The sequence below is a fragment of the Pleurodeles waltl genome, chromosome 3_1 (assembly GCF_031143425.1).
Source record: "Pleurodeles waltl isolate 20211129_DDA chromosome 3_1, aPleWal1.hap1.20221129, whole genome shotgun sequence".
Classification (NCBI taxonomy): domain Eukaryota; kingdom Metazoa; phylum Chordata; class Amphibia; order Caudata; family Salamandridae; genus Pleurodeles; species Pleurodeles waltl.
The window spans coordinates 938,775,688-938,792,550 of record NC_090440.1 but is presented as its reverse complement, the minus strand read 5'-3'; the positions used below and the strand labels follow the sequence as shown (position 1 = coordinate 938,792,550).

Below are 16,863 nucleotides of genomic sequence, written 5' to 3'. Positions count from 1 at the left end.
ATGAAAACTGAGCTGCGGTCTATTACGTTGAATTGTCTTGACCAAATATCTGACCCTATCTTCAACACTGTCAGTGCGGCTGACGAATTTATTGCTGTCCATTGATCCCAACAATACCCATACTCACAGCAATCTCACTCCTTGTTTATAATCATTCCCCTATAGCCTTCTCATTTTTATTATATTTTGTATGAGGTGTTGCGTCAGTGGTTGAAAGGTAATATGTTGATTCTATACGAAACATCTAAATAAAACTTAATTACAATCAAAATGCAAGATTGATATGGAAAATGTTTTGGTACTTACCATCTGCGGAGCAAAGTATCGCAAATAATATAAATAGCCACATCTAAGTCAGCTTAAAAGTCGTTCAAGAGGAGATACTCCGAGAGACACTGATAGGAAAACTGTGCCTTCTATTTATTCTTCAGGTAAGTTCGAGTTTCACAGGTATGAATCCAAGCAGGTGGAAACACCTTTTCATCCTTCCCAGGTAACACATCCACTGTCATCCATCGACGGACTGACGTGCTTCAGTTTATTAAGGCTCATGCATCCAAAGTTTGTTCAGTTCTGAGACGGTGTGTATTATTCAATTCGCGAAGTTGTACGCCTCATATGAGTCTCATAGAATCCCTGCGCAGCTCGATAGTCTGTGGGAGAGGTTTTAAGGCGCTTCCTGCTTGTTCCTGTAGGTGTGCCAGGAGAGGACAGAGTCCTACGAACACGTGGCTTCCCGAACACTCTGAACACTAAACAAGATATATTCCCATGAAGGGAGTTGCCTTCCTGAATAAATTGCACGTCTCCATCTTAGTCACACACGTCCGTGCACACCTTTCCCATGAATTAATATTTTGCAATAGCATGCTGAGTGAGGCAACTGTCGTAGCAACCCACGCAAATGTTACTGTGAACCGCTTTTTGGAAGCAGGTTGAAATCAAAATGAATCACAACTGGTTTTTGCTAGTTAACCGAGATGCAACAAATTGTCCAAGGGAAAGACCAAAATGTAAAATTCTTCTTAGTTCTGTTTAAGCATAGAGTTTACTTTCTAGAAAAGGATCTCCGTGTCAGTGTGGACATTTTTTTTCTAGTCCTGGGCTTTATTTTTAGAGATCTGCTTCATTTGAATTTAACCGAGACCACAACTCCCAGAATACATTAGTCTGTCACATAAAACGGCCATTCTGGGGCCCTCACTGTATCTCGCGCTGTTTTTTTAGGAAATGAAACAATTGTTTTTATGTTTGGCAATAACATGTTATTTAATTATCAACTTTTATGCATTTTTCGAATTGAATCTGGAATTTCGTTTGTCTGATAAAATTGCTGTCGTAATTTCTCACATGCAAGCAAGTATACAAGTGGATTGCTTTTCAGAAAACATCTCATTGGCGGCTTTCAGTTTATTTCTGCAGATATGCGAAGTGAAACCCTTTAAAAACTCATAGAAACTTTTGAAAGATCGTTAGATTTATGAACAGTAACACTGGCAAAGTATAAAAAAAGAAAGGTAATGTAAAAGAGGCAATGCATGACAGCGGGAAAATGCTCTTTTAGAAAAGTAGGTATTCATTTTAGATGTGGGCCCCTTGTGAAATTAAACTCAATCTGCTTAGGCCAACTCACACTTCTCAACCCCTACGAGCTATGGTGCACACAGCAGCCAGTCCCAAATGATAAGTTCAAGTAGTACCAACAATTTTAAAGTGAGAAGAAAACAAAACAATAACATTCCCAATACCAATTGAGAAAAACTGGGAACAATTTCATAAGGAAAAGGTAACCAAATGATTACAGAGGGGTGGCTGGTAACCTTTGAAAGTAGTGGGGAGAGCGACGTGCCACACCGGTTCCAAAAAAACAAAATAAAACACCCCATCCCTCCAAAAGCCCATAATATAACACTTCCTCACTCCAAAAGCCCAAAATAAAACTACACTAACATTTGAAATAAAACTAAAATAAATGGTACTCACTGCAGCACATCCTTCTCGGTCTTTGGACACTGCAGTCTGCTGTGGAGTGCCCCTAACCAATCCAGAAGTTGCTCTCATTCAATTAACCAGCATGAGAGAAGCACCAGGATTGGATGGAGGGGGTTGACTGGACACTCCTTCAGGCCTGGAGGCCTTCGCTTACCCTAAACCCAGCTGTCTAAGACAGCTCAGGATGGTGAGCTTCAAAGTGTGCTTGTCAGGCTGCCGTTGCAAGACAACTGGCCAAAGTGACATGCTCATTTTGGAGCATCCGGCCAGCCACTGCTCCAATCCTCCATGCTGCCAATCTGCAGTAGATGACACGCCCCACATGTCTCTTGGATCAGGGGCACTTCGGCGTGCACATTGGTAAAAAACTAAAATGGCAATTAAATAATTTCATTACCATTTAATTTTTTCAAGTATGCCTCGCTATGGGTGGGGGGTGACGCTCCCCCACCTTCATGGAGAAACCGCTACTGTGATTACAAATGGAAAAGGTGCTTCGCTCCCAAAGATTATTTTGAAAAAATGGGGCTACTCAGTACTCTGGGACCTGGGTAAGTGAATAATGTAACAGAAAAATCTTTTGGTCCCTCCGGGGGAAGGATATGAATAAACCTCCATGACAATGGTTGTACCATAAAGAACTTTCTGTATCGATAAAGTTTGTGAGTAATATTTCACATTTATTAGACACTTAAATTCCACAATTTAAAGTTAAATATCGAGGTGCTCCTGTATGTCAGTGCAGTGTAAGTGAATTATCAACAAAAATACAATAAGAACCTTTTACTTTCTAACTTAGGCCCATATTTATACTTTTTTAGTAACACATTTGCGTCATTTTTTGACGCAAAAGCGGTGCAAACTTACAAAATACAATTATATTTTGTAAGTTTGCACCGCTATTGTGTAAAAACATTACGCAAATGCAGCACTAAAAAAGGGTAAATATGAGCCTTAGTCTTCGAAATGGAAGTCAAAAATCCTCAGTGGGGCAAGACAGAAGGCTGTGGCAGAGACAAACTGTACAAGGTCAGGTAACTATCAGACAATGTCCTGGTAAAAGTCTTGACTTTTGGTGGGAAAACTGCCAGTGGGAGAAAGATAAAAATCATGCCCAGGGAGCTCGTTCTTGGCCAGATACTTTTGGTGGTTTCATCTGGAGAAAAATTCTATGTGCGGACTGAATCACTTTTTTTTTGTTGCTCGTATTCGTTTAGAGGGGAAGGCTGAACAGGGCTCCTTGGGACTGTGAGAAATTGGGTCATTTGTTGACTGGGGTGTGAGGCCTGGTCAAGCAGAAACCACAATTCTTGTCAGGGTAAGGTACAAGCAAACCCTAAATTAACCTGAGCTTGCCCTCCACTAGTTTGGCACACAAAAGTCAGGCTTAGCTTGAAGGCAATGTGTAAAGTATTTGTGCAACACTTCAAACAGTAGAACAGTGAAAATACCACACAAAAAAGATCTCACACCAGGTTAAAACAATAGAATTTAATTTATTAACAAAAGTAAAACAACAAAAAACCCAAAAGTATAACTTGTGCTATCAATTTTTAAAGAACAAGCCATAAAATGGCACTTAGAAGCCAAATTCCCAAACCTGGAATATCTGGTTGTGCCAGACCAGAACAAAGTAAAAAGTTCAGGCCGGTCACAACGGAGCACTACAGGGACGCAGTTGGCCCACTGAGCTAAAGTATTTTAAATCCAGATTGTGGAGCGATGGGTAGAGTCCAAACCACTCAGTAGTGGGTATGCACCGATGTTCTCCATGCAACACAACAATGCGTCAGTTCCAAGATGCAGTGAAACTGCAGTGCGAGTTCCCAATGCATTGATTTTGAGGCAGTTGAGGTGATGCGTCACTTCCAATGAGCACAGATGCTGCGATGCAGAGTTTTGGCGTTTGTATTGAGGCTGCCGTCAATGAGGATGTAAGGACCTTACACTCACAAAAACACCCTAGTGTCAGTTCCGAAGGTGATTAGCTAGCTTCAAGATGCGGTGTACAGCGTCAATGTGATTCTGCTTGTGCCAGCTCCAATCCACGCAATAGAAGTGATGCGTCAATTTTCTCCATGCACCAGTGGCGATGCGTCGACTCTACTCCCACAGCATAACATGCCTTGGTTCCGGTGGAGCAAGCACCTTAGGTCCATTTTCATGGGTCCAGGACTAGGGTACACAACTTGGCAGGACAGACTCACAGACGGCAGAGTCCAAGGTGCTGGAGCAGGGCGGTTGGAAGAGTGTAACTTCTCTGAGACTTCGGCTCAGGAGGATAGCAAACTAGCCCTTGGAGTCACTCTGGGTTCTGGGTTAGGGAGATTCAGGCCCAGTCCTTCTCACTCCCAGACAAGAGGGCAGCAGGCACAGGTCAGCACGACAAAGCAAGAGTACAGCAAGCAGCATTCCAGCAGAGTGGCAGGTCTTCAGCAGCACAGCGGTCCTTTTTCCTGTCAAAGTATCTAGAGGTCCAAAAGTGTTTCTCAGTGGTATACCCAGTGATGCCTTTGTTGTGGGGAAGACTTCAAAGGCATGCCTTTGAAGTGCACGGATTTCCTGCTTTTTCTGCCCTGCCTCCAGACTCTCTGCTGCAGGGGGGTATGCAGCCATTTGTGTGTGGACAGGACACAGCCTATTCTGGTGTAAGTGATGCTGCGTCCTGTTCCTCCCTTCCATCCTGCCCAGGATGGCCCATCAGGACACACCTGGCCCACCAAGTCACATAGGCAATACATAAAGTCCAGCTGTCCCCCACCCCAGACATGTGATCACAGCCAGACAGCAGGCACCAAATAGCTAAGGCAATAACATGGTGGCATTTTCAGAATTGAATTTTAAAATCTGACTTCACCATAGGTTAGGAATATAAATTGTGATTCCAGAGACACCAAACTTGAAAAGTCTATCTCTAGCAGATTGTGAATTACATTTATAAGATGTAATAAGGTACTCCCAATGTTACCCTGTGGGAAAGATATGCCTTGCAGTAGTGAAAAACAAATATGAGAGTTTTTCATTATCAGAACATGTAAAACTTAAAAGTACATGTCCAGCTTTTTTAGCTCGCTGCACCCTACCCTTCGGGCTGTTGAGGGCCTACCTTAGGGGTGACTTATATGTAGTTAAAAGGAAGGTTTGGGCCTGGCAATTGGTTTACTTTGAGAAGTCAACATGGCAGTTCAAAACTGCATAACCAAGCTCTGCAGTGGCAGGCCTGAGACATGTTTAATTGGATACTTAAGTGGATGGCACAGTCAGTGCTGCTGGCCCACTAGTAGTATTTAATTTACAGGTCATGGCACATGTTATGCAATTTACTGGGAACTTATAAGTAAACTAAATATACCTATTGGGTATATTACACTTCTGCCATGTTCTAAGGAGAGAGCACATGCACTTTATCACTGTTTGGCAATGGTCCAGTGCCCAGAGTCCTAAAGCCAACTAAAACAAAACCAGCACAAATAGAAGGAAGAAGACAAAAAGTCCAGGGGTGACCCTGCAGAAAGGTCCATTTCCAACAGAGGCCAAACTCCTTCTCCGCAATGTCCATCTGAAATGGGTTTGTTTGACAGGTTTGCGCCTGTCCTTCATAGGTTTTTGGAGACAAAACGTTTCTAGGTCCCAGGTTTTTCAGGATGTTAGGAGGAGTACACTATGACACAACCAAGGGTATCGGGACCTCTGAAACAGCACTTGAAAGACAAGACTCACTCCTGCAGAAGCCACTAGCAGGGTTCAGGACTGGTCCAGTTGGAACTGGTCAGGTGGGATCTTCAGGAAAAGGGCTTCAAACAGCTTGTTGAGTCCATATAGCATAAAAGTAGGTCAGCCAACTGACCCTAGAAGTCCACTTCTTTGTCCTGCATACAGGAGCAGGTCCCCCCTTTCAGGTCTCCTCATGGGTGAGGCCCTACTTCTGTCTTCCGCATGTCCAGTGGTGTTCTGCAGAGGGTGAGGTGGCGCCTAGACCCTCCATAAACAACAGGGAAAAAGATTCCAGGGGTAACCCTACCCACTTTGCAGCTGTTCCTATGTAGCCTACTTAAAACAATCCCACAGTTCCCCTGTCTACCTAAAATCAAGATGGTAAAAGCCTTCTTCACCTGTGCACAGCCCCTGTGCCCATACCAGGAGTTTGGCCAAGGAAATGAGCAAGCCCTTCTCTGTGGTAACTTTAGACCAATGCTGCCCCTCCCACTGGGATTGGTGCCTGCTTCAATATGTGGGCAATTGAGGGCACTGTCCTGGAGCCAGCTAATATTTACTGTTGACAGGGTAGGTCTCTTTGAAGTTAATCATATTTCAAGGCACAGCCCATATGGCCATCCTGTCAGAGGAACAGAATACTTCCCCATATCCAAGGCCTTTGTCTGAGCTCTGAGAGCACGTTCACACCTTATCAAGGAGGACATGGGGGAGTGTCCAAGATGGCGACCGGGTCGGACGCATAAGGCGTAGCTCCGACCCGGCCTATTATAAGAATCCTGAAATTAAAGACGCCTCGCCCTGCTGTGGAGGTTTGAAACCTCTCCATTTGTCCGGAACACAAACGGGACGGAGGCGACGTCGAGCGACCGACCGAGGGAGTTGCTTGTGGCGCTTGACGAGCGCCCGAATCACGAGACGACTGGGGCACCATTTCACGCAGCGCTACTGCGTTGGGAGACGCCGGAAGGGGGCCACCAGCGGAAGACCGAGGCGCCGGGAGCCGCGATCATAAGGAGCGGCGGAGGTGAGATCCCTGTCCTCCCAACAAGGACGCTGATTGATCGGGGGAAGTTTAAGAGTGCCGGGCCGGGAGAACTATCAGGGAGGCTCGGAGCGCACTCGCATCACGGGGCACCGGAGACGCTTTCTCCAGCAACAAGATCGCGCAGGGAGTTACCTGGACGCGGCAACCAGGAAAATGTCAGGATAATAGGAGGCGAGATTTCAAAGGGCGACGGAGATAGGAATCCTCACCTTCCGATCAAGGCGCAGGTGGGGCGGAAGAGAAGATGAGCAGCGGGGCGTGGGAGCTGCTCGGGACGGCCAGCGCGCGTTTGGCTCGCGTGTCGATTGAGGCGCCCTTCCTAATGGCATGATCAAGCTGGGACTGTTCCAAAAGCGGCCTCCGGTGAAAAAAGAAAAACGAGACATCTGGAACCGAGATCGGCGGGAGAGACGCGTGCAGGCACCCTCTCCTACTAAGCAGGATATAAACAAATAGGAAATAACGGCGAGTAGCGGGCCGTAGGAACTGCCCGGGACACCTGGGGGGCGTTTGACGCACGGGATGGTAGCGGCATCCCTTACAGAAGCGCGATTACGTTGGGGGACACCCGATTGCGGCCGCCATGGAAAAAAGGGGGTGTCTGGAGTCGTGACTACAGTAGAGGGTGATGCATTTCATGTGCGGTAAGTGGTAAGCCGCCCCTGCGGGCACTGAAAAAGGGTAGGCCCGGAAGTCTCAAGTGGGCTCAATAGACCTTTCAAAGAACCCCATGCGAAGCACTGAAGTACGCATAGGTCCCTGAACAGAAAAAACCTGAAAGACTGACAATTCCTAAAAAGAATAGTTCCCAAAGAGTACAAAGTAATGCAAGTCAGCCATAACGGGACGAGGCCAAGTGTGTGCGCGCTGTATATTCACAGAGTGGCCCAGCAAAGAAACGTAGTACCCGATCTGGGGGTGGATGAAAAACATAGGACATGTCAACGCAGAATTAATTAACATGAAGACGTAAATGAGCCGCAGAAGCAATTGGCTAAGATAGCACTTATAGACGAGTGCGTAGGGAGCGAGGGGGAGCACTGTCTGGGATCCTCAAGCATCGTGTCACAGCCGGATTGCTATTTGCCGCATTCGACGCGTCATTGCCGATGTAATGCTCACCCACTGAGACAAAATCAAGCAACACAACGCTGAACCCAGAGACAAATAAAAATATTGCACGGAATTCTCCCGATGGGAAAACCAAAAACTTCGCGTGCACCTCCAGACACCATGGATTCTACTAAGTCGCCTTTAACAACCACTCCTGTGGACACACTCCAGACCCTCCAGAAAATGGAAGAGACATTACAAGCGCACTCAACACAATTCGAAAGGGTGCTGCAAGCCATCCTTGATACTAAAACAAAGCTAGAAGCGAAAATGGGATCACTCACGGAAGAGGTGAATCTACTCCGCGTAGACCATCAGTTACTAGCTGAAAAGGTATCTGAGCTCGAAAAGGATACGTCACACCTCACACCATCCATGTTGGAAGTTAAATCCCAATTGAGCGCTATAAATGCAGAAATCGAGACACTCAAACGTAGGGCCGAGGAAACCGAAGGCAGATCGCGACGGAATAACATCCGGTTCGTGGGATTTCCGGAACGCGTTGAAAGTCCCAATACGGAACTTTTTATCGAAAAATGGCTAATTGAAACGGTGCTGAAAGATAATGTTCCAAAGTTTTTTTCAATAGAGCTCGCCCACAGGGTTCCGGGCAGACCCCCACCTCCGGGTGCTTATCCACGTCCCCTCATAGCAAAACTACTGAACTACTGCGATAGAGACCTCATATTACAGCTATTCCGGAAAATTGGCCCAATATACTTTGAGGGCGCACAAATATCAGCCTATCCGGATTTTACAACTGAAGTTTAAAAAAAACGAAACTCATTCTACCGGATTAAAGAGCACCTAAGAGGGCACAATATTAAATATTCTCTGTTGTTCCCTGCTAAACTCCGAGTACAAGACAATACCCCTACTCTTTTTTTCACTACCCCTGAAGATGCATGGACATGGCTCCATGCAAAAGGTCTGGCGGATACACTATCCCTTACCGATAAAAGTCTCCCTCCGAGAAATAAACGGAGACCTCGCAACAAGCAAAACAACAAACCTTCCCCTGAACAGTCACGTGTCGAACGTTCACTATTGTTGCAATCTACCTCGCGCTTTGCCAAGACGTCGCCGACATCCATATCTGGGCAATCAGATGCAGACCTTGACCCAGAGTTAAATTCCGACTCAACGGAAATTGATCGGGGTCCTACCCTCACACCTAGATCAGCGGATGACATTTGATATATGTTAGATACCTGTCTCTAAGTACTAGAGTACATCCTGACCGCTGTCCCTGTCTGGAGATTTTTATCGTTTGGGTCTGCACAATCCTAAGATGCTCGGGTTGCTGCCGACACTGCTTGATACGGGCACCAACATATGCAAAATAGGCCGGGTCTAGGACGCTTAACTACCCATAGCCATGGACTACCCTCCGATCCGTAAGGACTGTTACCCTAAGTTGACAAGTTCCGTCACTCCCCTGCCGCTATCTCAACTACTATTGTTGCTATATATAGTGGATGTTATTGTAGTAGTTGAACAATATGTTTTATTGTTACAAGTAATGACACATATCATTTGTAGGGCGTCACATCACAATGTAAACCTTAAAGGCTGGGCTCCTATATTAATAACCAAACGGCTAGATATTACGAAAGAGGGTCAAATAGCAAGGATAATTGGGCTTCTGCAGACACAAGCTGCATTCCTCCACATCACCTCACTCAAACTCCATGGTGACCCAAAATAAGCGTTATATTACACATTACAAAATCCTCACATGGAATGTAAAGGGTATGGCATCTGTAAACAAAAGGCAACGGATTTATACATACCTCAGAAGACACCAGATACATATAGCAATGCTACAGGAAACCCACTTAGACGAATCCTCGTTAGCACACACGAAAACAAAATGGAAAGGTCAATTGTATGGTACCACTTTTTCGACATTCGCGAGAGGCACGGTAATCTGGATAGCCCCTGGTATCCCATACATTACGTCCCGCACTCAATACGATACCAACGGGCGATACGCAATACTAGAGGGTACTCTGGATGGAAGTCCCTTAGCACTGATAACAGTATACGCGACTAACATAAACCAACGCGACTTCCTGGTGTCACTAGGTAGCAGTATTCTCAGCGATCCTGCAATGGATGCCATATGGGGGGGGGATTTCAATTGCATTCTAGATATTTTAAAAGACCGCTCTACTCCTCCACTGGAGCACACTCCAGCTAAACGTGCGTCGCTAGACCTGATAGATTGGGCGTCGAATAACGGACTGAGCGAAATGTGGAGAACTTCCCATCCCACATCGCGCGAGTATTCGTTTTACTCACCAGTGCATAAACTTTACACTAGGTTGGATATGCTCTTCGCTACATCTAACGTAATCCCAAAGGTAACTACATGTGGCTATCTAGCCCGCACTATATCAGACCACAACCCACACTATTCCGTATTACTATGGGGACACATACATTCCCGCATTCCTACATGGCGCTTGCAGCCAGATGCCTTGACTGACCCCCCATTTAACTCCGAACTGGCCACATGCTTGACGTCCTATTTTTTATTAAATAAAAACACAGCATCGAATCGTGCTACTGAGTGGGATGCCCATAAAGTAGTAATCAGGGGGCACTGCTTGGCAGCATCTGTGGGCATTAAGAAAATGCTTACCACGGAGTTACTAAAGTTAGAAACCAAAATACATAGGGAGGAGAATGAAGTCTCAACAAACAATACCTCACAAGAAACACTGATATCACTGAAAGCAAAATATAGAGAAACGGATGACAGCCTTAGCAGACATGACTATAGACACTTCAAAACGAGACAACATGCTGAGGGGGACAGATCGGGCAAGATGCTGGCGTGGCTGGTGCGACAGACCCCACAATCATCACCAATAGGAGCTATTAAATTACAAACAGGTATAGAGGTTAACACTCAAGCTGATATTAATAAGGCTTTCTACAATTATTATCACACGCTATACCAATCCTCTACTCCTCCTATAGAACAACAATTGGCCGAATTCTTAGTTCAGATTCCTCAAAATTCGAACATCGTTAATAATGCTGATAGCTTAGACGGTCCCATTACTATGGAGGAGCTTCGTCTGGCCCTCTCTCAAATGGCACGTGGTAAGACCCCTGGCACAGATGGCCTACCGCCAGAATATTACAATTCACACAGCATCCACTTGTTACGGCCCCTACTAGAAGTGTTTAATGAAGCACGCAATAGGAAACAATTGCCAGATTCTATGAGGGAAGCATTGATAGTGGTCCTACCAAAACCAGGGCGTGACCCACTAGATGTCAGATCATATAGGCCACTCTCTCTTCTGAATACTGACTGCAAACTTCTGGGGAAAATCCTAGCAAATAGACTGCTCCCCCATATGTCGAACTTAATACATCCCGATCAGTCGGGATTTATTCCGGAAAGAACTACTTTTTCTAATATTAGACGTCTAATCCGTATCATGCACGCCACCAAGGACCCAGATAGTGTAACTGTGTCACTGGACATAGAGAAGGCGTTTGATACGCTGGGCTGGGAATATTTATTCAGTACCCTCAAGGCGTTCGGATTCCAGAGAGGCTTCATTAACTGGATCACTACATTATATTCCAAACCAATAGCCCGAGTTAAAACTGGTCAGGTGGTTTCGGAAGCCTTCCTTGTGAACAGAGGAACTAGACAGGGCTGCCCACTTTCGCCATTGCTGTTCGCTATAGCCATGGAACCACTTGCAATTAAGCTTAGGAGCTTTGAACATAAGTGGGGCATAAAGGAGTTCGACACATATCACATAGTATCCTTGTACGCTGACGACGCCTTGATATATCTGCGGAATCACTCTGTCTCCCTACCTGAAATAATGCAAGTATTGAACAGGTTCGCTCTTGTGTCTGGCTTACACGTGAATTGATCTAAGTCCTGTATTTTCCCCTTGACCTGCCTGACCCCTGAACAACGTGCATCACTCCCCATGCACCAACTGCCATGGTCGCACCAAACCTTCAAATATTTAGGGGTTCAGGTATATCATTCTATGTCAGACATTAGAGAAGGTAATTTAGATAGGCTGCTCCGCTCTACCCGCGGCTCCTTGTCATTTTGGAGCTCTTTACCCTTATCGCCTATGGGTCGAACTGCATTAGTCAAAATGCTAATTTTACCAAGGTTCTTATACTACTTCTCTGCACTCCCGCTGAACATACCACGCTCTTTTTTTCACAAGGTGCACTCTCTATTAACAGACTTGTTATGGGGCAGAGACAGACGTAGAGTGGCCCTAACCACTACACAATACTTACAAGAGGAGGGGGGCCTAGGCATGCCAAATCTTGAGCTGTATTATGCAGCAGCCCAACTTCAATGGGTCACTAAATGGCTAAATGAGCCGGCCAATATAGAGTCTACAGCAATAATGGCCTATACATCCCCAACAATGATACTGACATGGTTATTAACAGGTCTCCCTCATCTATTATGTAATACTCCCCTGCTTGACTCGGCCAGATTTTGTTGGAAGAGATATGTACAAGGCAAAATGCAACCTCTCCCCTATTCTCCCCTAATCCCAATTTCACAATTGCCGGGTATCCATGCACTTTCATCACATCACGATGTGCGGGCGATTAATACTCTGAACATAGGGGACCTATACAGCGACGCTAGTGCAATCAAATTTGCAGATTTGGTGACTTCGGGGGTTATGCAACCACGAACCTTCCTGACGTTCAGTGCTATATCTAACCTCCTACGTAACATATGGGGCTGTGGACAAAATGAGCCAAACGAATCCCCACTACTTACAACAATGCTTTCTATGAGCACAGCGAAGCACGCTGTTACTAAACTATACAAAATACTCTTAACAAAGAGCTGTAAAGCTCTAACCCAGGCCAAGCATCGATGGGACTCTGCTCTCCCCGCACCAATGACGCAAAAATCCTGGGACACGGCCCTCACCTCGATCAAATCCGTATCCCGCAACTTCAGACTAAGATACACGCAATTTAATTATGTGCATCATGCATATCTTTCCCCTGCTCGTATTCATAAAATATATCCAGGAGCTAATTCCATATGCCCAAGATGTGCTACCCCTGCAGCCACCTTTTACCATATGGTTTGGGAATGTCACGTGATCAATACTGGCTGGAATCAAATAGTCGCTACATCCGCAGACATAGTAGGCCATCCACTGTCCCCTACTCCAGAATCCTGTCTGCTTAATGTGCGGCATCGTACAAAAAATGATAAACATAAGCATAGGTTCATAGATTTAGCATTCGTGACATATAAACGTCTGATAGCTACACATTGGAAGGCCCCAAACGCCCCCTCCCAGTCCCTCTGGATACGAGACTTATATGATTATGCACTGGCGGAATCTCGAACATTAAGGCAATTACAGCACAGAGGTCAGGCACAGAGCGGGATTGACAGTTGGGACCTCTTTATAGTTGGAATTGAATCCAAAAACGACAAGTACCCACCTTGAAGCAATCTCTTTAAAATTCTAAAGATACGTTAATACTAAAAGCCATCCATAGCAGTCGAGATTGCCGTAAATTACCTTATGCCAATGTAATATCAGGTCTAACCCATTATAAATCTGCTAAGCGGCTACACTTTGTTAATGCGACTCTCTGATACCAATGTACATACACAAAAAAAAAAAAAAAAAAAAGGAGTATCTACGACCTATACAGATTCCTGCTTTCACTATAATAATTGACGCCAATATACATATATTTTAGAACAGTAATCCTCATGTAATGTGTTATTAGTTATATAATGTTTATGAAAATCAGTACACTCAGATACAGCTTTGTTGTGCAGTATAATGTACAAATGTCAAAAACTAAAAAAGATACAAATGGAGAAGTACTGGATACTCTCCCTACAATATATACGTAATGTACTGATAATTTTACATTTTGTTTTGTATTAAGTTTAATAAACAGATTTAAAAAAAAAAAAAAAAAAGTAATCAAGGAGGACATTTAGCTGACAGGTGACAGTTAAAGATCATGCAAATACTAAAATGGTAACTCTAACAGTGCCTATTCCAAAATTACTATTACAAATCTGACGTCTCCAGTAAATTAGGCTTGTAAAAACATTTTAAAAAGTCAAAAAACATTTTTGTAGGTGCTTCTTAGCTGGCGATAACATTAATACATTTAACATTGTATCCCAGTGTTTTCCTATGGAACAGCTAACAGTGCTACAATGAAAATACCCTTTGAGACATTTTTGCAGTATGGACACGTTTAACATTAAAGTTACATTGACAATGTCCTAAGTTTAAATACCATGAAGCCTGCCTTATGGGCATTAGACCTACTTAGGTGTGACTTATTAAAATTTAAAGGGAGGGTTTAGGATTATCAAAAAGGTTTTTTTTGGCAGGTCAAATTTGTCGTTTTAGCCCTGCACAGACAGGCTACAGTGGTAGGCCTGCAGTCATGTTTGCACTGTCACTGTAGTGGAAAGCACAATAGTGCTGCAGTCCATTAGTGACATTTACCTTATAGGCCCTGGGTATACTTTGTACTATATACTAGGGACGTGTAGGTGAGGTATGTAAGAGGCTGGCCTGGCTTATAGTGGGTACCTTGTGGTACTTACACCTTGTGTCAAGTCCAGTTATCCCTTAATAGTAGAATAGAGGTGTTTCTAGCAGCATAGGCTGACAGAGGTAGCTATGGCAAATCAGTTTAGGCTGAACTAGGAGACATGCAAAGCTCCTATTATACCACTTATATCAGATAACACACTATCATAAGAAAACACAATACTCAGAGTTACTAAAAATAAAGGTATGCCAAAGGTATCTCAGGGGATACCCTCACTTAGGAGGTAAGTAATATAAACAAATTATATGTACACAAACCCAAAACAGGTAAGTAACAGTAAGAAAAGTAGTGCAAACAATGTAGAATCACAATAGGATGCAATAGGTAGAAATAGGCCTAGGGGCAACACAAACTATATACTCCAAAAGTGGAATGCGAACCACGAATGGACCCCAGGCCTAGTGTAGGTTGTAGAGGGTCGCTGGGACTGTGAGAAAACAGTAAGGGTGTCCAAGATACCCCACCCCAAGACCCTGAAAAGTAGGAGTAACGTTACCCTACTGCCCCAGAAAGACAGTATAGTCAAGATAGAGGATTCTGCAAGAACCACAACCACCAGCAAAACACTGAAGACGGATTCCTGGACCTGAGGGCCTGTAAAGGAAGGGGACCAAGTCCAAGAGTCACGCAAGTGTCCGGGGGGGGGCAGGAGCCCACTAAACCCCGGATGAAGGTACAAAAGGCCTGCCTCTGTGGGGAAGAAGCCAAAGATTCTGCAACAACGGAAGGGGTCAGGAACTTCTCCTTTGGTCAGAAGATGTCCCATGGCGTGCTGGAGGATGCAGAAATGTTTCCACGCAGAAATACTGCAAACAAGCCTTGCTAGCTGAAAGAGCTGCAGTTGAAGATTTTGGGTGCTGCTGGGGACCAGGAAAGACCAGATAGTTGCCCCTTGGAGGAGGAGACAGAAGGGACACTCAGCAACTCAGTGAGCCCCCACAGAAGCAGGCAGCACCCGCAAAAGTACCAGAACAGGCACTTAGAAGATCTGAGGACAGCAGTCGACTCAGAGTCACAAAGGAGGGTCCCACGACGTCGGAGTCCAACTCAGCGAGATGGACAATGCAGGACGGAGTGCTGGGGACCCAGGCTAGGCTGTGCACAAAGGAATCCTTGGAAAAGTGCACAGAAGCCGGAGCAGCTGCAGATCACGCAGTACACAGAATTACTGTCTGGCGTGGGGAGGCAAGGACTTACCTCCACCAAATTTGGACAGAAGGGCCACTGAACTGTGAGAGACACTTGGACCCAGCTCCTGTGTTCAAGGGACCACGCTCATCAGGATGAGAGGGGACCCAGAGGACCGGTGATGCAGAAGGTTTGTGCCTGCGTTAGCAGGGGGACGATTCCATCGACCCATGGGAGATTTCTTCTTGGCTTCCAGTGCAGGGTGAAGGCAGACAGCCCTCAGAGCATGCACCACCAGGAAACAGTCGAGAAAGCCAGCAGGATGAGGCGCTACAATGTTGCTGGTAGTCGTCTTGCTACTTTGTTGCGGTTTTGCAGGCGTCCTGGAGTAGTCAGCGGTTGATCCTTGGCAGAGGTCGATGAGGGAAGTGCAGAGGAACTCTGGTGAGCTCTTGCATTCGTTATCTGAGGAATAGCCCAGAGGAGAGACCCTAAATAGCCAAAAAAGGAGGTTTGGCTACTGAGAAAGGAGGTTTGGCTACTGAAAGAGGTAAGCACCTATCAGGAGGGGTCTCTGACATCACCTGCTGGCACTGGCCTCTCAGAGCTGTCCATTGTGCCCCAGCACCTCTGAATCCATGATGGCAGAGGTCTGGGACACACTGGAGCAGCTCTGGGCACCTCCTCTGGGAGGTGCTGGTCAGGGGAGTGGTCACTCCCCTTTCCTTTGTCCAGTTTCACGCCAGAGCAGGGCTGGGGGATCCCTGAACCGGTGTAGACTGGCTTATGCAGAGATGGGCACCATCTGTGCCCATCAAAGCATTTCCAGAGGCTGGGGGAGGCTACTCCTCCCCAGCCCTTCACACCTATTTCCAAAGGGAGAGGGTGTAACTCCCTCTCTCAGAGGAAATCCTTTGTTCTGCCTTCCTGGGACTAGGCTGTCCACGCCCCAGGGGGGCAGAAACCTGTCTGGGGGGTTGTCAGTAGCAGTAATTGCAGTGGAGACCCCGGAAAAGCAGGTTGGCAGTACCCGGGTTCTGTCTAGAGAATTTTCCCAATTCCATGATCCTAGACATGTTACATGGCCATGTTCGGAGTTACCATTGTGACGCTACATAGAGGTAGTGACCTATATGTAGTGCACGCGTGTAATGGGGTCCCGCACTCACAAAGTCCGGGGAATTTGCCCTGAACAGTGTGGGGGCACCTTGGTTGTGCCAGGGTGCCCACACACTAAG

General features: G+C 45.7%; 1 protein-coding gene across 1 annotated transcript in view; it reads right to left on the bottom strand.

Annotated features, from left to right (window-relative positions):
- The window catches only part of IL22RA1 (interleukin 22 receptor subunit alpha 1), a 143,576-nt gene extending 142,822 nt beyond the window's left edge, over positions 1 to 754 (bottom strand). Inside the window, exon 1 of the mRNA XM_069223953.1 lies at positions 307 to 754. Within this exon, the coding sequence (XP_069080054.1) occupies positions 307 to 349 (43 nt within the window). The 5' untranslated portion in view covers positions 350 to 754. The remainder of the gene's footprint in view (positions 1 to 306) is intronic.
- Between the last annotated feature and the right edge of the window lie 16,109 nt (positions 755 to 16,863).